We start from the raw sequence: 24,207 nt of genomic DNA, 5'->3' as shown, positions 1-24,207 counted from the left end.
TCTATGTTTTTAGCTAGCAGTATATTATAAATATTTTCCATTTTGTTAGATTATTTTCTTGTATCTACCAATCCACACTTCTCTCACCCCATTACACTGAGACAAGGACTTTTATGATCTTAGTCTTGCTTTCAGAAACTCTAACAGTTGTCTCAGTATTTGCCTCGAGTCAGTAGTTCCTGTACCCCCCAAAATCTCTCCTCACCTTCTCCAGTCTTGTGGTAATGACATAAATGAAGGTAGATCATTACCCATTAAATATATTTAGTGAAATCTTTGAGAACATTTCTAGTTTTTGTTTTATGGGTTCTAATCTCTTTACAAATCCAGACTATGGAGCTGTGATTACTATTAACACAATAATTGCAATGTTGCAATGTTCCTACATATAAAGAAAACTATATTATGCCAAATGCGGGTATTTGTTTTCAACATGTGTTTAATTATGAACAGACTTCCAGTCAAATCATGTGATTGTGGTGTCCAGACCTAATTTCCTAAAAGATGGCATTCAGTACAGTTTTTGCATACTCATCCTTTTTTGGAATCTTTACAACCTAGACATCTGAAGGGTAGAGTTTGTTTAAAAGACTGATACAAAGTAACAGCTTAGGCTAGATTACCCTGTTCAAATCCTTTAGATAAGTAATAGTGCTGAAGTCAGACTGATTGTGTCATTATAGTATAGATTAAGTACACGGAATCGGAGGACTTGATTTCTCTAGAATCAGAGTACTTGAGTCCACATCTCCCCAGGCAAACTATTGGATCTCTCTAAGACTCTGTATTCTAATCTGTAAATTGAGGTAAATTTATAACATCAACATCATGGGATTGCTGTGGAAGGCATAGTGGTTTGGATCCAGACTTTCCAGATTCAAACACTGCTCCCAGCACTTCCTAGTGCCTGATTTAGGGAAGTCTACTTAATGTCTCTGTGCCTCAGATGATTTATTTGTGAAAGGAAATAATAGTACTACTTCATAGGGTTTTTGTTAGGAACAAACAAGTTAACCCATGTAATACACTTCAGGCCTGGCACATAGTAAGTGCAAATTATTGTTTGCTCAGTAAATTAAATTTTAAGAAGTGCTTGGCACCTACAGGTGTTCAGTAATAGTGATAATTATTACTACCATTATTATTGATTTCAAAGTCTCGCTCAATTAGTCTACAAGTGTATAAAAGTGAGAGTTAGAAGAAGTTGATTTTAATTTAAGCAATCAGTTAGCAGCATTTGGTAGGTCCTAAGTGAGATTCTGGTAAACCAAAACTTTATAGGTCATCTGAAATGCTTCAAATGGATTCTAAGAATATATTCTGACAGTTGCCTTTCTCAGGGCCTCCTTTACATCTCTGTTCCTCAGACTGTAGATGAGGGGGTTCAACATGGGGATCAGCATTGTATAAAACAGAGATACCACCTTATTCTGGTCAGTTGAGTAGCTGGACTTGGGCATGACATAAACGAAGGTAATACTTCCATAGTAGAGAGTAACTGCAGTGAGGTGGGACGTGCAGGTGGAGAAGGCCTTGTGTCGCCCTTCAGTGGAGTGCATCTTCAGGATGGCGGTGAGGATGTAGATGTAAGAGAGAGCTACGACAAACACTGTAACCATGATGACGGATCCAGAAGAGATGGAAGGGATAATCTGAATAGTGGAGATATCTGAGCAGGAAAGTTTCAACAAAGGGGAGAAATCACAGAAAAAGTGATCTATTTGATTTGGTCCACAGAAAGATAGACTCAATAAACAACTAGCAAATGTCCAAGCATTCACACATCCACCTAGGTAGGAAGCCCCCACCAAGAGAACGCAGATTCTGGGGGACATGTGTGTGGAGTAGAGCAGGGGAGAGCAGATGGCCACGTAGCGATCATAGGCCATGGCAGCCAGTAGGAAAGAGTCAGCTGTCCCAAATGCGACCACAGAACAGAGCTGGGCCTCACAGCCAAAAACTGGGAGGGCAATTCCATGTCCAAGGAATCCTACAAGCATTACAGGTGTGACTGATGTGGAATGCCCAATGTCCACCAAAGCCAAATGACTGAGGAAGAGGTACATGGGAGTATGAAGGTGGGAACAGGTTCTTATTAGAGTGATTATGCTGATATTGCCTACTAAGGTGGCAACATAGACTCCTAGAAATATCACAAAGAAGATGACACAAAGTGTAGGGTCCTTTGTTAAGCCCAAAACGAGGAACTCTGTCACACTGGTGTGGTTTCCAACCATCTCCTTTGTGAAATGTTCCTGTTGAGGAAAATGGGAATACACATTTGTTTTGTGCTTTCATCCACATAATCCCAGTTTTCTTTGATTATTTCTCAGATTCATTCACAGTGATTTCTACCTCTGCCCAGTCTGTGAATAAGGTGCTCTACAGGATTTTCTTTTTTTGTTGTTGTTGTTGTCTCTTTCCTCTTTGCCTAAAGGAGAGTGATTCAAACTCACTCTCTGGGATCTCAGTTATATTTGTTTATTTATCTAATACTTACTTAAAACACCTCTCCAACCTTGACTCCTAGACAGATCTCACAACTTCAAACTCAGCCTCCTCCATACTAAACTTATCCTTTTTTTGGACCACTTTTCCTGTATTCTATATCTGTGGAATGACACCACCATCTACCCAAACTCTCATGTCTGAACCGTGGAGTCATCCCAGGCTTCTTCTTCTCATTGTACCACACCAAATAAAATCCAACTGATTCTATCTACAATTTAGCTCTCAATTTTATTTCTTCATCTCCTCAATTTCATTCCTAGAGTACCTTACTTTAGTCAGGGCCCTGGTCATTTTTCCTCTTTATTTATCTATTTACCTCCCCAGCTTCATTCTTATCCCCTTATAATTCACAGTACATCTGCCAAAGTGATCCCTTGCAGAAGTAAAAAGCAGGTGATGCCAAGGACATTCTTTTAAGTCTTTCAGTGCTTTCTCAAGCCTTCATGATGAAACCTAACCTGTACAGCACAACACAGTGCACACTTTATGATATATCCCTGCATATGACTCTTGGCTTGTCTCTCAGTATATTTCCAGCCAACAAACACTCATCCAACCTTCTCGAACTATTTAGGGTCCCCTTAATGCACTCCACTCATTTTAGCCTTTGCTCCTTTTTCTCCTGCTTGAATGGCTCCCAACCTCCCACCATCATAACTCTGAGTGACTTCTACTCATCCTTCAGATTCAGTTCTCTCCAAAGCCTTTTCTGACTTCCAAGGGTTAATCAGATAACTGTCCTTTGTGTTGAAATCACACTTTGAAGATGTCTAGATTGTCATCGTTTATACTGGGTTATGGTTTTTGTTGTTTTTTGCTTATTTACATTTGATTCTTCCCAATTATTGATTACATATTCTCCTCAATAACTGTGTTTTATCCCTGTATCACAAATAACTAGTGCTTGGGAGTAAAAGGTGCCAAAGGAAAACTTGTTAAATGAATGAATGCATGATTACTGTAATGAATAGGCTGTGGGGAACCAGAGAAGAGTATAATTTCAGTTTCTTGTCCAGAGAAACCAGGCCTTGTAGAGAAGAAAGATACTGAAGATATTATAAGTGTGTAGCAAGTCTGTCATAGCAGTATAAGTAATGACTTATTTTGTTTCTAAATAAAAATTATATAGCCATTTTGATGAAAATTTGAAAATTCCTCTCAATTCTGGGTACTATCACACAAGTCAACCATTATAAATTTGGTAATTTATTTCCAGGAATTTTTCGCTTTTTTATATTTTTTTAGCTATATTTTAATATAGGTTTAATAGCATTGTAGATAAATTTTTAACACTGCTATTTTTACTTTACATTTTAATATAAGAATTTTGTCACATGATAATTCCTCACAAACTTAATTTTGGGGATCTACATGATAATTCATTGAGTGACTGGACCTTAATTTAATTAATCATCCACTAATTTTGCACGTTTAACTGTTCACAACATTTTGCTATCAGGACTAGTAATGCCACAAATTGGATGAAGCAACAGGAGGAAAACAAAACAAAATATAATAAAATTCTGATGTAATCTCATATGTTTTTCTTAAGACATAACTCAAAAGAAGTATGTTCTGTGCTCGAAGGTACGTGTTTCCCCACGATTTGAAATCATGAAAATATTAAATCAAAGTGCTCTACATTCAATGTTTTGTTGAGCCTCGGTTGCATTTTCATTAAAAAGCTTGGTACCTTCTCCATGTTTTGCCATTGTGTTGAGACAAAGGCAAAGTTCTTGTGTTTTGAGGCAGTCCTGAGAAAGCAGAATTAATGATAAATAATAAGGGAAGACACAGAGAAATTACTGCAGTTCAATCCGAAAATTTCAGGGCATACTAAAGATTCAGTGAAAATTAGAAAAGAAAGTTATATTTATCAGAATGAGAAAGTAGAAGTATAAAAATAATTTTAAAATATTTCTTTCAAATATTATAAAATAAAAAAATTGGGATTTATTTTAGTTATCTGAAAATTTCACTCACACACATCTTTTCTTTCCATTAAATTCAGCTAAATAATATCCCTGTAGGTAAGTTCTACAGATTGACAAACCCTTTGTGCATAAATTTTCTTTTCATTTTTTACATATAATTAACAACCGAAGAAAGACTCACCGAACATCTTTAACTTAAGAATGCCTCATAAACTATTTTGATTTATTTTAATTTGGGGGCATCTATAAGTAGCATTTACATATTTGTGATCATATTACATATTACATTTTGTAATGTACATTTTCACTTAATATTATCAGTAAAATATTCCCCAATCTCCTGAGTAATCTTCATAACTGAAATGCTGGATGGAATGTATGTCAGACTCCTTAGTATGGTATTCGTGGAGCTTCATAATCTGTCCCTGATTACTTTTCTAAGCGTACCTCCTTATATATGCTTCCTTGCAAATTCTGTACTTTTAGAAGTCATGTTAACATGACACTGAAATTTTCTACTCAGTGTTATTAGATCTAATTTTCATAGAAATATAATTTTCTTCTAACAACAGTATTTCAGTTCTTAAGGTTTTAAACATTTACCATAAATGATAAATATCAGTACCAAATATATTCATAATGTTGTAATTTTCTGAAAATTTAAAAATTTTTTACTTTAGAAGAAGAAATCACTTAGTATTTCCAAAGATGGGACTTAGTTCTTTGACTGAATGAATTGTGAGGTATAATGTACCAAATAGTTGAGAACCTTCAGCTCATTAAAGACTGTGTTCTATCTCTTCTCTGACTGACCTTCATTAAGTTAAATTACTCTAGTGACTGGCAGCTTTCTGACATTGGTGTTAGCTCTATCATTAAAAATCTGTTTTTAATCTTTATCAATTGATCCCCCATGAGTTTAATGGTACAAACCATCTCCTTTCTATGAAAAAAAAAACTTTGAAATATTTCAATACAGCTATCACGCCTCCACTGCCTTCCCTTTTCTAAAATTAAGTATCCATAACCACTTTGGCCCTTCCACCTGTGGCATACCTTTCAGATCCCTCACAATTCTCCTTGTCATCCTCTGAACATACTCTGGTCTGAGGAATGGGGCCAAGCACTGAGCAGCATTTGTACTGTTTGCCTTCTGATTCAGGTAGAGTTCAGGCGGGCCAACCCTGATTTCATTATGCACACCGTGTGAGCTTCAGTCTGTGCTGACAGCAGAGTCATGGAGACTAGAGACAGAAACAGATCCTGGGCCCCCATTGGCCGGCAGTTTTATCTTGCACATGACATTTGATCTCTCTGACTCTCAATTTTTTCTTTGTAAAATGGGAATAATTCCCATAGTGCAGCTTTGTTGTGAGATGAAAATAAATGATATCTGTAAACTACTCAAAGGTGTTTGGTCATACATAGGAGCTAAGTAACTACTTTCCATTTTCAATCATTTAATTTTTGATGGGAAGTATAACATAATTTTCTTTCAACATATGTCAGGGGATTTTCACCACAAATCCAAAAAAGTCAGGAAGTACAGTATATGAGGCTTTAACTCTGGGCTATGCCATTCAGGTGCATAATATGACAGCTGTTTCTTGCCCTTCCCTTCCTCTCCAATGGCCACCTAGGGTTCTTTCTAAAGCTCTTCAATTTGGCATCCCATGCATGCTTGTCCACGTGGGTCAGGCACTCTGACTCTCAACTATTCTTTCGCTCAATGCATGGGTCACTTTTGGCGATGAATAGAGGGCATTGGTGAGGCTCATCCAACCTGAATATCAGGTGGTTTCTTCCTGGTTTCCTTTTCCGAGTTTCATTGACACAAGCTGAGCAGTGGCTTTGGCTGCTGCAGACCATCCACACTGCTCTGGGGACTCCTGGGCAGCCTGGTTTGGGTGCCCAGAATGACCATTCTGCAGTGCAGAATCTCTAGCTGAGGCCACAGTTTCCACAAGGGTCAAGAGCTTAAGTTGGTGAGAGAGTTTCTTTTATTTTTAATTTCTCATTGAACAAATAAAACTTTAAATTATTTAAACAAAACCCATGACTGTTGCACTCACCTTTCAGAACCAGAATTGTTGATGCTGCTTTCTATTCCAAAGTTCTCTTGAACTTTATAAAGCAGATGTTTTCCACTGAGTTTTATAAGTACTTGTGGACTGAATATGCGACAACGTAAACCATTAAACGCTCCCCTTGATGAAGGAATATAGTTACATACACACTGTGAGGATGATGGTGGGTGTCTTTGTGTGTGTGATGGGATGGAAAGGAAAGCTTTAATAGAATATCACAAATCCCCTAGGGCTGTTATTGCTTGCCCCTTTGAGAAAAAGTTCTCGAATTTGTTGTACAGAAATGACTTGCGGAGCCAGGTGACTCATTAAGGCCGGGATACCCTCCCCAAAGGGGCACTTATATGCCATGGTGTCCTTTGAAATTTCTTCTCCTTGTTTAATGAAAGTGAAGGAGATAGTTCTTGGTTTCCCAGAAGCATTTCCAACATTCAGAACCATTAACTTATCTGCTTGATTGGTGTCAGTAGGATGATGTCCAGGCACTTTCCAATTAAAATAATTTTTAAGCAGAATTGAAAAGGAGCATTAGAGTTGAAAGAGGAAATAGTAAGGAAGGAAATTATTACTTTGACTTAGTGACTCTTTAGCTGTAGAAAAAAATTAAGATGATTTTTTTCTGGAATTCAATATGCACTGGACGGTCCCCTATTTAAGTGCCTGGGAACTCTTTTCTTCCCATCCCTTAATAGAACAATTCATGAAGCTTTTCTGAGTCATCTAAGTACCCACATTCCATTGAGGCAACAGTCAACAGCCAAGTACATTAGATACCTCACCTCCCTTTACATGTCTCTAAGGGATACTATTGGGATTCATCATTCCTACAGCTCTTTTGACAAGTTCTGGCAAGCAGAGGTATCTCCAAGTGATTTATTTTACTATATGCAACCATCATTTTCCACCCTCAAGTTCTACTCAGAGCTGAACTCCTTTACTTCTTGCACCATTAATTTGTCCCATGCCCCTTCTAGGATTGTCTGACCTCACATGGGAATATGTTCACCCACCTAAAACCATCAAAATGTTTTTCTGCAGTATATAACTTTCCTTATTTCATCAGTCCTATTCAGAAGCACTTAAATCATTATCAAGAAGCAGAGTGGATTGCAACACCAGAATAAAAAGAAACAGATCCCAAATCTTCAGAACTCTGTTTGTCAGTAGATCTGCATCCTGCTGAATTCTTCAGCAACATTAAATTGAATTACTGGTTTTTGAACAGTGACAGTGGCCAGTACTGCATATGCCCTGAGAACTTCAGAGTAAATCCATCATTCATTTAATCATTTATTTATTCAGCCCATTAACCAAATAAATTGAGTCACTGCTCTCCAAAGCACAAAACAAAACAAAACAAAAAACTCCAATGCAGATGGAATATATCACACATTATCATCAGTAGTACAATGAGGGCAGGTAGAAGCTGCTTCAGAAATTATTAAGAGAAAGAATGACTAACTTTGCCTCTAAGAGTCTGATGATGGAAAGTGGCATCAACAGAAGGTTCAGGTGTTAACAAAAGGTATATTTCCAAGAATTTTTTTTGAAACTTCCTCCAGAAACTTGGACAAAGCACAATGGGAATAGAAAGTTGGCTTGAGATGGGGACTAAAGTCGGTGCCACCAGAGTTCTAACTCCATCTCTGTAGACAAAACAGTCGCTTTAACTGAGGACATCAGGTAGTGGGGAGAAAGCCATGGAGTAATATGAGTAAGTAAGCAGAAACAAATCTGTTTCTCAAAATGTAGTCCATGGACTGGTGCTAGTTGGCAAACAGTTTATTATCAGTCCATGACACAATAACGACAGAAGTTGAGGGTAACCACTTTATACCTTTAGAACAATTTGAGAGAGTAATTTAAATTGGTTGAATCAAATAATAAAAAGGAAGGTCTGTATTTCCATATTTTAGTTTTTATTATTTAATATTTAAAGTAATTCTAGTTTTATTATCTTTCTAAAAAATTATCAATCCTTGGAGGCTTGGGAAAAAATGGTGCTTCATTTAAATAGTTTAAAAAACAAATGTGGCCTTTATAACCAGAAGACCTGGGTTCAGTTTGAGGTGTATGAGATCAGGAAAATTGTTTAACCTCTTTGAGACTCATATTGATGATCTGTAAAATGGGATTAATAATTCCTATCTCATAGGTTGGTCATAAGATTTAAATGGGATAGCGTGTAATTATTTGATGTATCTCAAACATGTGACAAATAGAGCCCAGTACCTCAGTGTGTAGACTCGGATAGGTCACATTCATCAAGTTGGGAATAGTCCCTTACTTTTTGCAGATTATTCTATTTCATCCTAAGTCCCAAAAATTTCCTCCTTTCAGATTCATGACATTCCAACTATGGCACCTCCTGTCTACCCCATTGACGTCCCTGCCTCTCCTCATCCCTGAGGACTTTAGCACCTGCATCACAATTTTCCTCTCCGTCTCTGTCTTTGTCATCAGCAAGTGCAACTTCTAACCACTTGAATGTCTCAACTATAACCTAACCTCAAATTTCCTCTACTTTCTTGACTCCAATAACTTTCTTTCATCCATACTCTACTAATGAATCCCTCTATCATATTCACACCCTAAATCTCAATAATTTTCAGTTCTGTTCTACCACTTAAATATAAATACGTAAAACTAAAAATATAATGTTAAAGCCTTATCAGCCAAAGGCTGCCAGAAGCAAACATATAGTCCAACAAAATCAAGTTTATTGGCTCAGTGCATTGAGGGAGGGCTCTCCAAAGGACCATCACATGTCTCGCATCAGCGGAGAGAAGGCACATGCCTTCTGAAAGGTTTGGATTCTCACCGAAGGATTCTGAGGAGGGACGAGGGGATGCAGGGATCAGTTCTGGACTGGTTGCTGTTTCTGAGGTGAGATTAGGAGAGATTAGTAATCCGCCATGAGATGATGACAATTTAGCAATTGAGTATCTCCAGCATTAGGTGGAAATAACACATCAGACCTGAGTGCATTATTGGTAAGAAAGCACTAGTCACTAAAAAATTAGATCATTTTGGTATTTTTACAGCTGCTGCATAAACTTGGAAGAAACAACGTTTTCTATTAACTCTATAGTTAGATTATTCTGTCTCTATCTTTCCTCCCAGCTGCATAAATGACAGGGATGTTTTTGCTTTTCAGTCCCAATAAGTGATGTTTTTCTGGAAAAACATTCATTTATTATTTACTAAGTTTATTGAAATAAAATTGTTCATAATATCCATTTTTAACTGTCTTAATATCTGGAGAATGTGTAGTTATGCCCCCCTTTTCATGTCTTATTTGTATAATTAATGGTTTTACCTTTTTCTTTATTTATATTCCTACGGATTTTTCAATGTATTAATCTTTTCAAAGAATGAAATTACAGACTTCTTTATTTTCTCTACAGGATATATTTTCTACTTCTTTGATTTATGTTCTTTCATTCCTTATACTTTTTTTCTAATTTACTTATTTTTCCTTTTCAAGTTTGTGAGATGGAAGCTTGTAGTTTTGTTTTCAGTCTTCCCTTGAGGTTGGTTTCCAACTCTTTATCTTGAGTATGGGCCATATTGCCCTTTTTTCATATGCTAGTAATTTTGGATGACGTCATGGATATTGTGAAAGATAGGTTATAGAGAGTCTGGATTGTGTTATAGTTCTCTCAAACATATCCATTGCATGAATGTACCACGATTTCTTTACCTTTTCATTCAATGATGAACGTTTGAGGATTTTCTAGCTTTGGGCAATTATGATAAACTTTGTGTAAATATCTCCATACAGGTCTTTGTGTGGACAAGTGTTTTCATTTCTCTTACATAAAAACCTAGGATTGGAATTGCTGGGTGTTATGGTTAGTGTACATTTAACCTTACAGGAAACTACAAACTTTTTTCAAAACAGCTGTATAATTTTGCATTCCCACCAGCATTGTATTTAGGTTCTGTTTGCTCTCTGTTGACACTTTCCGGCACTTGGTATTGTCAATTAAAATAAGAAAAAAAAAGTCATTCTGATATGTTTGTAGCATTAATTCTTTTATTTTAATTTGCATTTCCCTGGTGACTGATTGTGTTCAACATCATTTGAAGTGCTTATTTGCCATCCGCATCTCTTCTTTGGTGAAGTGTCTGTTCAAATCTTTTACCTATTTTTTAAATTGGGTTGCTTGTTCCCTTTCATTGAGTTATGAGAGCTCTTTATATATTTTGGATACAAATCCCCTAATAGATACATGTTTTGTAAATCTTTTTTTTTTTAATATGAAATAGAACTTTATTTTATTTTTTTTTAATTTTTTGTTTATTGCTGTAACATTGGTTTATAACTTTGTATAAATTTCAGGTGTACATCATTATACTTCAGAGATTGGATTGGTGGTTACCAGAGGAGAAGGAGGGAGAGAGGAGAGCAAAAGGGATAATTCGGCACAAGTGTCTGGTGATGGGTTGTAATTAGTATTTGGGTGGTGAACATGATGTAATCTATGTTTTGTAAATCTTTTATTCCAATTTGTGTCTCGTCATTTCATTTGTTAACAATCTCTTTTGAAGTTATGAAAGCTTTACTTTTTATGAAGTCCAGTTCATCTATTATTTTTGTGGTTCATGCATTTGGTGTCATATTTAAGAAAATTTTGCCTCTCTCCAGGTCAATAAAATTTTCTCTATGCTTTTTTTTATTGATGTTTTATAGTGTTGGCTTCCATTTCATTCTAAGATCTATTTTGACTTAATTTTTGTTTTATGTGTGAGGTAAGTATTGGGGTGGGATTTTTTTTAATGGATATTCACTTGTTCCAGCACACTTTGTTGAAAAGATGATCTTTCCTCCATTAAATTTCATTGTCTTCTCCTTAAAAAAGTCAATGGACCATATATGCGTATATCTATTTTGGAGGATTCTCTATTCTGTTCCATTGATCTATATATTTATCCTTTCAACAGTATTGCAATCTCTTGATTACTGAAGCTTTACTATAAGTCTTGTAATCAGGTAATATGAGTTCTCCAAATTTGTTTTCCTTCTCCAAAATTCTTTTGACCACTCTAGGTCCTTTCTTTTCCATATAAATTTTAGAATTTTTTGCAATTTCTATGAAAAATTGCCTAAACTTTTGTTGCTATTTCATTGAATCTACAGATCATTTTAGGGGACAAGTGACATCTTAACATTTGATGCTACTGTAAATGGTGCTGTTTTTAAAATTTAATTGTTTTTACTTTTCAACTGTTTATTGCTACTATACAGCTGATTTTTTATTTTTGTATATTGACTTTGTATGTTGTGACTTTGTTAAACTAAATTATTCTAGTCACTTTTAAAAAATTGATTTTTAAAAATTTGCTGCAGTCATTTGCAAATGAAGACTGTCTTTTCTTCCCTCAAAATTTTAGGTCTTTTGTTTCATTTTATTTTTTATTGTACTAGCCAGTACCTATAACACAATGCTTAAAAAGGAGGGGTTGGGGGTGGGAGTGCCCATCCTAATCTTGTTCCTGATCTTTGGAGCAAAGCATTCAACGAACACTGTACTTAATAGTGAAAGACTGTATACTGAAGACTATAAAATACTAATGAAAGAAATCAAAGAAGATCTTAGTAAGTAGAGAGGAATATCATGTCCATGGATTTGATGATTCAATGTAGTAAAGATACCAATTCTTCCTCAAACTGATCTATAGATTTAATGCAGTTCCTGGCAAAATCCAAGCATGATTCTTTATAATTATACACAATCTGATTCTAAAATTTATATGGAAAGCAAAGGAATAGCTAAAAATATTTTTTTTTAAAAGAATCACACAGCCTGAATTTAAGACTCACTACATATCAACAGTAATCAAGACAGTGTGATATTAGTGGGGCGATAAACACGCAGATTAATGGAACAGGATAGAGAATTCAGAAAGAGGCCTACACAAGTACTGCCAACTGATTTTATTTTATTTTTTATTTATTCATTTTTTTTGTGAGGAAGATCAGCCCTGAGCTAACATCCATGCTAATCCTCCTGTTTTTTTTTGCTGAGGAAGACCGGCTCTGAGCTAACATCTATTGCCAATCCTCCTCCTTTTTTTTTTTCCCCCAAAGCCCCAGTAGATGATTGTATGTCATAGTTGCACATCCTTCTAGTTGCTGTATGTGGGACCGGCGTCAACATGGCCGGACAAGCGGCGCGTCAGTGCGCGCCCGGGATCCAAAACTGGGCCGCCAGCAGCGGAGCGGGTGCGCTCAACTGCCAAGCCACGGGGCCGGCCCCTGCCAACTGATTTTAAACAAAGGTGCAGAAGCAATTTAATGGAGAAAGAATAGTCTTTCCAACAAATGGTGTTGGAGTAATTGGACTTTCATAGGTACAAAAAAACAAATAAACAAACTTCAATCTCACACCTTATACAAAAATTAACTTAAAATGGATCATAGACTAAAATGTTAATTGTAAGACTTTCAGAAGAAAACAGAGAAGAATTGCTCATGTTTAGGATTAGGAAAGAGTTCTTAGACAACACCAAAGCACAATTCATTTTATTTCCCCTAAATCCTGACAAAAATGGAATGTCAGTTGTGTTACATGCAACATTGATTGTAGCAAAAATGATTCTTTAATTGCACCTGGACTGCAAGGACAATATATGAAATATATTCTGTTTTATGCTTTATGTATTATGCAAATTAAAGCACAAATAAATACCTACTACACACCCATTAAGTGGCTACATTTAAAGACTATTAATACAAAATGTTGACAAGATTTTGAATCAATTGGAACTCTCAACATAGCAAATGGGAATGTAAAACAATACAATCACTTTGGAAAATGATTCATAAATTTAAAAATAAACACCATAACTCCCAGCAATTCCATTCCTAAGTATTTACCCAAAAACAAATGAAAAATACATCGACATGGAAATCACTCAAATGTTCATAGCAGCTTCATTCGCAATAACCCAAAACTGGAAAGAACTCTCACCAACTGGTGAGATGGAAACAAGCGGTCCTTGTGTAGAATGATACACTACTTGCCAATAAAAAGAAATAAACTGCTGATGCATACAATTTTAATTAATCTTAAAATAATTATGGTGAGAGAAAGAAATCAACTGCAATAGTATACATACTGTGCCATTCTCATTTTACAAATTTACCGAAAAAGGAAACTAATCTATATTGTCAAAAAGCAAATCCGTAGTTGCCTGAGACTAGGGGCAGAGAGAAAAATGGATTGCAGAGGGGCAAAAGGAATGACTAAGAGGTACTTGAAACGCTTTTTTGCTTGCTTGTGATTTTGGTTTTGTGGTTGTATAAAATAAACAAGAAAGATCAAATTCTATACTTTAAATGGATGTGTTTATTATACTTCAGAAAAGTTTTTTAAAAACCCCAAAACCTGCAATTTGAATATATAGGATCTTCTTGTGTGATGACATTGTTCTTCATCTTGATTAATGTGTTGGTTACTTGAGTATACATTTGTCAAAATCCTCAAACGGTATACCTAAGATTTATGCATTTTACTATATGCAAGTATATTTCAATAAATAAAACAAAATAAAATTTTAAAAGTCCTCTTTCTGGCATTTTGTGAGGTTTTGGGAGGGAATAAAATTGGATGCTCTTATTTAATTTATCACCTTTATCTACATGGCCCTGATTATATATGAATTTTAGAATTAATTTGCACAAGTAATTTCTACTCTCATGTTATTTACTTATATTTTGTCTCTCCATTTTCCCTTTTCTACATCTCCACTATTGATCTTCTCTCTCTGTTCCTTACTAGAACCTAGTAGGGGAAGTTTAAATGGTTTGAGCTTAAATGATTGCCTGGCAGGATTATCAAATTTTTCTTCCGTATTTTAATTTTTTGGCATATTTAGTTAATGCTCGGCCATAGCTTCTTCTCTCTCTGCTTTGCAGATGCTGGATGATAAATTCCATGCAGGCAGACATCTTTGGCTGTTTCTTACTTATATGTCCCATAGCCTAAGACAGTGCCTGCAGTATAAGAGCACACAATATAATTTTTTGAATGAAAAAATGAATGAAATGATTAATGCTCTATGTTAGCATTTGCAGGAAGATGGTTAATAGTGTTATGAAGAAAATGCAAGATGCACATACTTCTTCAAAATTGAGGGGCAGGGTGGTGCTGTCTGTAGCTCTATTTTCTAGCAGGAAATGACACTGTTATTTCCATTACTCTCCCTGTAGCTGACTTAACATTGCATGTGGAAGAGCAGTGGATGAAGATAATAGCAAAGATAGACCGATGATTTAGGGTAGAGAGACACAGAGCAGCAGCGTCATGCACCCCATCTGTCTTTGCAGATCATAGCACAGGCATCAATAGAAAATCAATGATATGAACTCAGTGTTCACTAACTGTCCTCTGAATAGATACATAAGGAAAAAAAAATACCAATCTCTAGTAATCAGGGCCATTTACAGGAAGCAGAAATTCTAGCCCCGCTGGGGCAAGAGCAGTAAGACCCACAAAAATTCAGTCTGTATGAGCGTATGACTGGCAATGATGGTTAGGGGTTATAACAAGTCCCTCTGGGAGAAGGAATCTGAGCCTGTAACCAGAACCTGATGTTTACACCTTATTTTTCTTTTAATTTTGAGTGTGCATAATAAAGTATATACAGTCTTCATTCCTGTGTATGCATCGAAACTCTACCTTATCACAAGTTCTCCAAAGGCAGAGCCTTAGACAGCAATTCTTATGCATGTGATTTAGTGAGGAATGATCTCAGGGAAAACAGTAAGGGTGAGAGGGAAGAAGGAAAAGGCCTGGAGAGAAGCCAGATAAAGATATGGGCTCTGCTGAAGTGTAGCGTTAGTCTGATCCTACAGGGAGCACTGAAGCGTGAATGACACCTTGGAGTTGTCCTACTTTGCAACAACATGGTGTTTTTGTCATTGTTGTTTCTAAATCACTGTTTCATTCAGTTGTTGGCCATGGGCCACCCTGGGAGTGAGGGCATGCACTCCCAGATATTTCCAGCCAACTATTTTCCTTTCAGCCAAGAGCAATGCTGGAAAGGATAGATTAGCAGCTGGCTCTCAACGATGTTTGGTGAATGTTCACTGACCTGACAAGAGAGATCTAGGAAAAGCACAAAATTGTCTGCCTAGCTTCAAAAAGTCCCCATTTATTATTATCTACAGCTATAGAATGTTACACCACACCTGTTAGCATTGAGGTTCTGGTGTCCAGTGGAGGCTATCCAGAGTAAGTGTCTCTTCTTACAGAATTCATTCTTAATGATTGCAATTTCTCTCTTGGTTTTTATACATTATTCAGACAGGGGCTTCTTGGATGAGGTGTGATTTGTGCTGACCTTAAAGAATGGGTAAGAGTTTGGGTTAGTGAAGTTAGGAGAAGGGATTTTCAGACAGGTAGAACACAGTACAGAACCAGGAAACTGAAGAATTTAATCAGGAGGTAGTGTATGGACTAATTTGCCTCGAGTGTTGAGGTTAGGAGAGCAGATATTGGAGATAAGAGTTGGTAGCACATTAGGTATGAGAGAGCACAGACAGTGGAAGACTTTAAAGGCCAAGCTGATGAGAGAGGCAATTAGGTACCATATGTGGATATCATGAATGGCAGTGCAGTAACTGGGATTTGGATGAAAAGTGATTTTCCTTTGCAGCAAGGTCTTCTACAGCAGAGTTGCCTCTGAGAAGGAAATCACAGTGCTCATCTATGTGTTAATCCTCTTCCTACTCACCTTCTGAATGTTTCACAGGTAATAGCTTCTCATGACACACCATTCCCTTGCCCTGTGTATAGGGAAGGGAAGTCTTGAGGGACTTGGAAAATTTTCAGAATTATAAAATGTTGATACTGTGCAGGAAGTAAAATATCCCTGAGAATATACCTATATCCCAAAATATATTTTTAACAAGTTGAATTTCCATTATTTCAGTTGTTTTTCAGAGAATAAGTGCAAATATCACTAAAAAGTCTCTATGGTATATCAAGATTTTAAAACATTTTTGTGGACATCACATTGGGTGATAGACCCACAGAGCACAAGAGTGCTTGTTTCTAAAGCACTAGTCTCAAGATAATGGTCTCCAGTGACCCAAGGACTCTCATTAAAATCTTCATGATACTGAGCTCCAGCCTTAAGGAGTGGAGAAGACACAACCTTTTATGTTATCAGAGACTCTAATGTCAGAGGGGACCCATCACAGGCATCCAAAGGGAAAAAGAGCCTTAAAACTTATCCCTGAGTTATGAGATACATGAAATCACAGGAAGAACTGCAGAAAGCCATGCCTTGGTTGTGAGATTGCAAATTCTTCTTCCAACTTAATACCTCAGAGTTTAAGAGACTGGCAGGCGATTTTCATTCTGTAAAAGGTAGTAATTTTAGATTTTTTTCCTTTTTACAATGAATATTATTCTTTATCTTCTAAGAGTCAAGTACCTGTAGATGTTAATAGTCTGTTGGAAAATATTAAAGAAACTATTGGCAAAGATATGTTGGGAATTAAGAATGTCGTCAGGTCCCTACTTTGTTAGAGATGGAATCCGGAAAATGGCATGGGTGAAGCTTTGAAGGACTGAAAATAGAGAACAGGATGGAAAACGCAAGGCAAAAGCCAGGTGAATAAAGAGGGGAAGGCCTGGGAAAAACAAACAGAGGGTTAAAAAATTCTTATAGGCATCTTGTTCGCCAGTGCCTGCCAGGTTCATTGGGAAGAATGGAAATAATGTCATACCTACATAATCTTCTATGATTACTGCACTAGAATAGTATGAAAAAACAGAGTTTACCATCAAATATATGAAAAGAAATGTATCATAAAAGCCAAAAGTTATCAACCAAAATTGATGAGAAAGATTGTGCATTTATGTATAATCTAAATCCTGGAGATTTCTACTTGGAGAGGCTTGCCAAGAACTTGTAAATATGGGTGGAATCCCCCGGGCATTCTGATATGCCCCTTAATAGATAACAACTTGTTTCAGTCAAGTGTGATTTGATTCTACAGTAAATTGGGGTAGTAGTTAAAATGAGAAAATTATAGTCTCTTTCTCTTCGACTCTAAGCAACTACTGCTGGCATGTTCAGAAGTTTGTTCACAATTCATAAATTCAGTTAGTGAGCATGTAGAAAACTTCTATACATGCATTCACATTGCAGGTGACGAGATTCTTAAAACCTATTTAGAGAACAGCCATCTATCTTTAGTACATGTCCAAACAAATAAATCCTAAATAGAGCAAAAAAAAAAAAAGGATTGTGGAGGAATTAGTAAATACACCAAAATAATTATCGTGAGATGCTTTCTGGAGAAGATGGAACTCCATTTTTTCCTATGGTCATTGAAAGAACTTTACTCAAAAACCTATATTCACTTGACTTAGGCTGAAAGATAGAGGATACGAAATTTTAAAACTGCTCCCTGCCTATCTAGAATGTGAGTCAAGCTTTAAAAAAACGAAAAAGAGAACCTCATCTCAATAAAATGTGATGTGAATCTAGAAGAAATGACTAACACAGCCAGGGAAGTTTAGGTAGGCTTTTGAGGGGAAATGACATTTGAATGGTCTTTTTAAGAATGCTAAGCTTTTAGTTCCCAGGTCTGCAAAGCGAGAGAGACTGTATTTGAGGAGTTGTACCCAGGGAACCTCACTCTTGCCTGAACCTGATTTAGATCTCATGATGATAGACTCAATGTTGATGCTGTAATGACATGATATTTGTGGGAAATGTGAGAGGATATGAATGTATTTTGGCATGTGGTAAATATATAAATAGTTGTGGTCATAAGGATTATGGAAGATTGGAGATGGTTGCAAAGTCTTTCTACTTCTCTCATTCAAAGGTGAAATCTATTTTCCTTCCCGTAGAATACGGTCTGGCTTTAGTGAGTTGTTTTAGCAAAAGGACACAGTGGAAATGATGTTCTGGGTCTCCTGAGGCTGGTCATAGAAAACACTGCAGCTTCCTTTTTAGTCTCTTGGGACACTTGCTATTGGAATCCTGAGCCACCGTGTGAGAAATTCAACTACTCTGTTGGTAAGACCATATGGAGAGACTCTAAGACTACATAGAGAAGGACAGGCTTTCAAGCCATCCCTGCCAAGGTGCCAGGCATCCAAGTGAAGCCATCTTTAGACGTGCCCAGATGCCATTTGAATATCACAAAGTCACTCCTGTTAATGCCATGTGGAGCAGAAGAAATGCTGAGCCAAACACAACTTGAATTCCTGACTCACAAAATAGTGTAATATAGTAAAATGGTTTTGTTTTAAGGCACTAAGTTTTAAGTGATTTATTATGTAGCAATAGATAACCTGAACATCGCTTTTCCTCAGCTAATAAATGACATCTCATTCACATTCACTGAATAATCTAAGTCAAAATTTTCTGAGGTTTCCTCATTTCATTTTTTTGATATTTAACCTCCCACACTAATGCCTGGAATTTTTACAGGACAATGGCAAATGCTGTTTATAAAAAATTCAATGTTAGGGGGCCATCCCTGTGGCACAGCGGTTAAGTTTGTGCGCTCCGTTTTGCTGGCCCAGGGTTTGCAGGTTCAGATCCCGGATGCAGACAGACGCATCGCTTGTCAAGCCATTCTGTGGCAGCACCCATATAAAGTAGAGGAGGATGGGCATGGGTGTTAGCCCAGGGCCAACCTTCCTCGGCAGAAAGAGGAGGGTTGACATCGGATGTTAGCACAGGGCTAATCTTCCTCACACACACACCAAAAAAATTCAATGTTACATTAACATCTCAAAAGAGGCTCAGAGCAAGAGATGATATTGTCTCTTAGCTCAATTATACTAGATGTTTAAACCAGTGAAGGCTTGTATTACTGAGACCGCTCCTGATTTTAAAACTCAACAAGATCAAATGGAAGCCTGCAAACCTGAATAGCCTTGCCCTGGGAGACATTTTCCTATGATATGATAATGGAGTGAATAATCATTAAGGACTCAGTGGGATTCTAATAATGTGCCAGTATCCTTAGACTTTTATGATCAATTTTGCAGTGGTCATACACCAAGAGGTAGACTATGACATAATAGTAATATATGTTTGGTCTCTGCCTCTAGTTCTGGAGACAGAGCTCCTAAAACCCTTGTGATTTCTTGAGTGATAGGGGTGCTAGGAGCATCATTTCTTCTGGTATTTGGTCTTTAACCCCAGTTCCTGACACAAAACTCCTAAATCCCTTGGAATATCCTGGATGATGGGAGCACCTTTTGTTCTAATGAGGTGACTCTTGGTCATCTGTGGGATAGCCTCAGGATAGAGGCTGGTCACCAGAAAGAGCAAACCATGATTAGAAGCTTGGAATTATTTTCCCCACCTCATATTCTGAGGAAAGGAGAGAAAGGTAGGAGATTGAGTTAATATTGATCATGTAGCCTCCATAAAAATCCTAAACTCTGAAGTGGAGGGCTTCTGGGTTGGTGAACACATCCACGTGCCAGGAGGGAGCTGCACTCCAACTTCACGGTGACAGAAACTCCTGCCCTGGGGACATTTCCAGACCTTGTGCTATGTATCTCTGCATCTGGCTACTAATTTGTATCCTTTATAATATCTTTTATAATAAGCTGGTAAATGTAAGTAAATGTTTCCATGAGTTTTGTGAGCCGTGACAGCAAATTATCAAATGTGGGAGAGGGTTGCAGGAACCCTTGACTTTGTAGCCAGATGGACACAAAAGTGTGGGTATCCTGGGGACCCCTTGCTTGCAATTGGTGTATGAAATGCGGGGAGACTTGGGGGCTGAGTCCTTAAACCTGTAAAGTCTGACACTACCTTCAGGTAGTTACATCCAATTGATTTAAAGACTAGGGCATCAAATTGATGTTCGCATATTTAGAAAACACTGGTTTTCCGAAAGGTTGGTATGGGGAAAAAACACCACACATTTGGTGTTGGAAGTGTTGTGAGTAGAAAAACAGTTTTCTTTTACCCATTATTTAATCATTACACATGTTTTAATGTATCCATTCGAAATTTTAGTCTCTGTTACGTATTTTTCACTTAAAATTTGTAATAATATGATAGGCACTCTACATTTTTACTTAGCAATATATTATAAATATTTTCCATTTGGTTAGATTTTTTTTCTTATATCTCCCAATCCTCACTTATCTCACCCCATGACAATGAGACAAAGACTTTTGTGATCTAAATGTTGCTTTCCATATATCTAAACAGTTGTCTCAGTATATGCTTTGAGTAGGGAGTTCCTGTACTCCAGAAAAATCTCTCCTTGCCCTTTCCAGTCTCACACTGGTGAAGTAAATGAGTGTAGATCACTACCCAAGAAATACATTTAGTGCCATCTTTGACAACATTTCTATTTTTTTCATGGATTCTAATTTCTTTATAAATCCACACTATAGAACTATGATTTTTGTTAACATCTTAATTGCAATGTTTAGAATTAAAAGATATCCTTTTTAATTCCTACAAATAAAGAAGACTGCCTTATGCCAAATGGGACTGTTTATTTTTGAAGTGTGTTTAATTATAGATAGACTTGCAATCAAAACACGTTACTGTGGAGTTCAGATTTCCTAAAAGATGGGATTCAGTCTGGTTTTACCATCCTCATCTTTTTTTGAAGTCTTCACAACCTAGACATTCTTGGAGGTAGAGTTTGTTCAAAAGAATGATACAGGGGCCGGCCCCATGGCTTGGCGGTTAAGTGCGCACACTCTGGTACTGGTGGCCCAGGCTCGGATGCGGGCGCGCACTGCCGCACCGCTTGTCCAGCCATGCTGAGGCGGCGTCTCACATACAGCAACTAGAAGAATGTGCAACTATGACATACAGCTATCTACTGGGGCCTTGGGGAGAGAAAGGGAAAAAAAAAGGAGGAGGATTGGCAATAGAAGTTAGCTCAGGGCCAGTCTTCCTCAGCAAAAAGAGGACGATCGGCATGGATGTTAGCTCGGGGCTGATCTTCCTCACAAAAAAAAAAAAAGAATGATACAAAGTAACAGCTTACGCTGTACCACCCTGCTCAAAGCCTCTAGATCAGTAATAGTGCTGAAGTCATTAGACCAACCATGTGTGATGTTATAGTACAGATTAAGTGCATAGAATCAGAGGACTTGAGTCCACATTTTTCCAGACAAACTATTGGATCTCTCTAAGATTCAATAGCTTAATCTCATAAATTGAGGTAAATTAAAATACCAGCATCATGGGATTGCTGTGAAAATTAAATGGAGAAACATAGAGGTCTTGGACTCAGACTTTTGGATTCAAATACTGGTCCCACAACTTTCTAGCTACATGATTTTGGGCAATATTCTTAATGTCTCTGTGCCCCAGATGATTTATTTGTAAAAATAAATAATAGTACTACTTAATAGGGTTTTGGTAAGGAATAAACCAGTTAATATATGTAATACCATTAGAACAAGGCCTGGCACTTTTAAGTACAAATTATTGTGTGCTAAACAAATTAAATTATAAAAGTGCTTGGCATCTACAAGCGTTCAATAATAGTGATAATTACTACTCTTATACTTATTTCAAGGTCTCTCTCAATTAGTTAACTAGTATTAAAAGTGAGAGTTTGAAGAAGTGTGATTTTAATTTAAGAAATCAGTTACCATCATTTGCTAAGTCCTAAGTGTGATGCTGGTGAGCAAAAATTTTATAGGTCGTCTGAAGTGATAAGAATGGATCCTAAGAATATATTCTGACAGTTACCTTTCTCAGGGCCTCCTTTACATCTCTGTTCCTCAGACTGTAGATGAGGGGGTTCAACATGGGGATCAGCACTGTGTAAAACAGAGATACCACCTTATTCTGGTCAGTTGAGTAGCTGGACTTGGGCATGACATAAATGAAGGTAATAGTTCCATAGTAGAGAGTAACTGCAGTGAGGTGGGATGTGCAGGTGGAGAAGGCCTTGTGTCGCCCTTCAGTGGAGTGCATTTTCAGGATGGTGGTGAGGATGTAGATGTAAGAGAGAGCTATGACAAACACTGTAACCACGATGATGGATCCAGAAGAGATGGAAGGGATAATCTGAATAGTGGAGATATCTGAGCAGGAAAGTTTCAACAAAGGGGAGAAATCACAGAAAAAGTGATCTATTTGATTTGGTCCACAGAAAGATAGACTCAATAAACAACTAGCAAATGTCCAAGCATTCACACATCCACCCAGATAGGAAGCCGCCACCAAGAGAACGCAGATTCTGGGGGACATGTGGGTAGAGTAGAGCAGGGGAGAGCAGATGGCCACATAGCGATCATAGGCCATGGCAGCCAGCAGGAAGCACTCGGCTGTCCCAAATGTGACCACAAAACAGAGCTGGGCTTCACAGCCAGTGACTGGGAGGGCCATTCCATGTCCAAGAAATCCTACAAGCATCACAGGTGTGACTGATGTGGAATACCCGATGTCCACAAAAGCCAAATGGCTGAGGAAGAGGTACATGGGAGTATGAAGCTGGGAACAGCTTCTTATTAGAGTGATTATGCTGATATTTCCTACTAAGGTGGCAACATAGACTCCTAGAAATGTCACAAAGAAGATGACACAAAGTGTAAGGTCCCTTGTTAAGCCCAAAACGACGAATTCTGTCACACTGGTGTGGTTTCCAACCATCTCCTTTGTGAAATGTTCCTGTTGAGGAAAATGGGAATACTCATTTGTTTTGTGCTTTCATCCACATAATCCCGGTTTTCTTTGATTATTCAACTCATTCACAGTGATTTCATTCTGCCCAGCCTGTAAATATGGTGCCTACAGGATTTTTTTTCTTTGCATAGAAGGAAAACGATATGACCTCACAATCTGGGATCTCAGTTATATTCTTTTATTTATCTAACATTTATTTTAAAACACCTCTCCAACCTTGACCCCTAGACAGATCTCTGTCCCAAGGTCCAGATCTATAGTTTCAACTATCTATTGGAAGTCTCCAGCTGGAAATTCCACAGATACCCCAAATTCAGCCTCCTCCATACTGAACTCATCCTTTTCTTGGACCACTTTTCCTATATTCTATATCTGTGGAATAACACCACCCTCCACCCAATCTGTCCTGTCTGAAACATGGAGTCATCCTAGCCTTCTTCCTCTCATTGTACCACATCTAATAAAATCCTATTGATTCTATCTACGATTTAGCTCTCAATTTTATTTCTTCATCTGCTTACTTCCATTCCTAGAGTGCCTACTTAAGTCAAGGCCCTGGTCATTTTCCTCTTTATTTTATTTTTCTGTTTACCTCCCTGCCTTCGTTCTTCTGCCCTTATAAGTCACAATACATCTGGCGAAGTGAGCTCTTGCAGAAGTAAAAATTAGATGATGCCAAGGGGATTCTTTTAAGTCTTTCAGTGCTTTCTCATGCCTTCAAGATGAAGCTTAACCTGTATAGCACAGCAGAGTGCACACTTTCTGATATATCCCTGCATATCACTCTTTGCTTTTCTCTCAGGATATTTCCATCCAACACACACTCATCCAACCTTCTTGAACCATTCAGAATCCCCTCAATGCACTCCACTCATTTTAGCCTTTGCTCTTTTTCCTCCTGTTTGGGTGGTCCCCATCTACCACCGTCATAACTCTGAGTGACTTCTATTCATCCTTCAGATTCACTTCTCTCCAAAGCCTTCTCTGACTTCCAAGGTTTAATCAGGTAACTG

At 37.4% G+C, this 24,207-nt stretch overlaps 2 protein-coding genes across 2 annotated transcripts; both read right to left on the bottom strand.

The window, feature by feature from the left end:
- Nucleotides 1–1,307: 1,307 nt before the first annotated feature.
- On the bottom strand, nt 1,308–2,237 carry LOC131408846 (olfactory receptor 5P1-like). The gene has a single exon (XM_058545903.1). The coding sequence runs from the start codon at nt 2,235–2,237 to the stop codon at nt 1,308–1,310; it is 930 nt and encodes a 309-aa protein (XP_058401886.1).
- Nucleotides 2,238–22,231: 19,994 nt separating this feature from the next.
- LOC131408847 (olfactory receptor 5P1) lies at nt 22,232–23,161 on the bottom strand. Its single transcript, XM_058545904.1, has one exon. It carries the CDS (start codon nt 23,159–23,161, stop codon nt 22,232–22,234), a length of 930 nt encoding a protein of 309 aa, XP_058401887.1.
- Between the last annotated feature and the right edge of the window lie 1,046 nt (nt 23,162–24,207).

The sequence above is a fragment of the Diceros bicornis genome, chromosome 7 (assembly GCF_020826845.1).
Source record: "Diceros bicornis minor isolate mBicDic1 chromosome 7, mDicBic1.mat.cur, whole genome shotgun sequence".
In the NCBI taxonomy this organism is placed as follows: domain Eukaryota; kingdom Metazoa; phylum Chordata; class Mammalia; order Perissodactyla; family Rhinocerotidae; genus Diceros; species Diceros bicornis.
The sequence above is the reverse complement of the archived record's forward strand: the minus strand, read 5'-3'. Positions and strand labels throughout refer to the sequence as shown.

What these genes read in the sequence shown, in the direction of transcription:
- LOC131408846 (XM_058545903.1), bottom strand. Translation starts at nt 2,237, where the DNA reads ATGGTTGGAAACCACACCAGTGTGACAGAGTTCCTCGTTTTGGGCTTA.
- LOC131408847 (XM_058545904.1), bottom strand. Translation starts at nt 23,161, where the DNA reads ATGGTTGGAAACCACACCAGTGTGACAGAATTCGTCGTTTTGGGCTTA.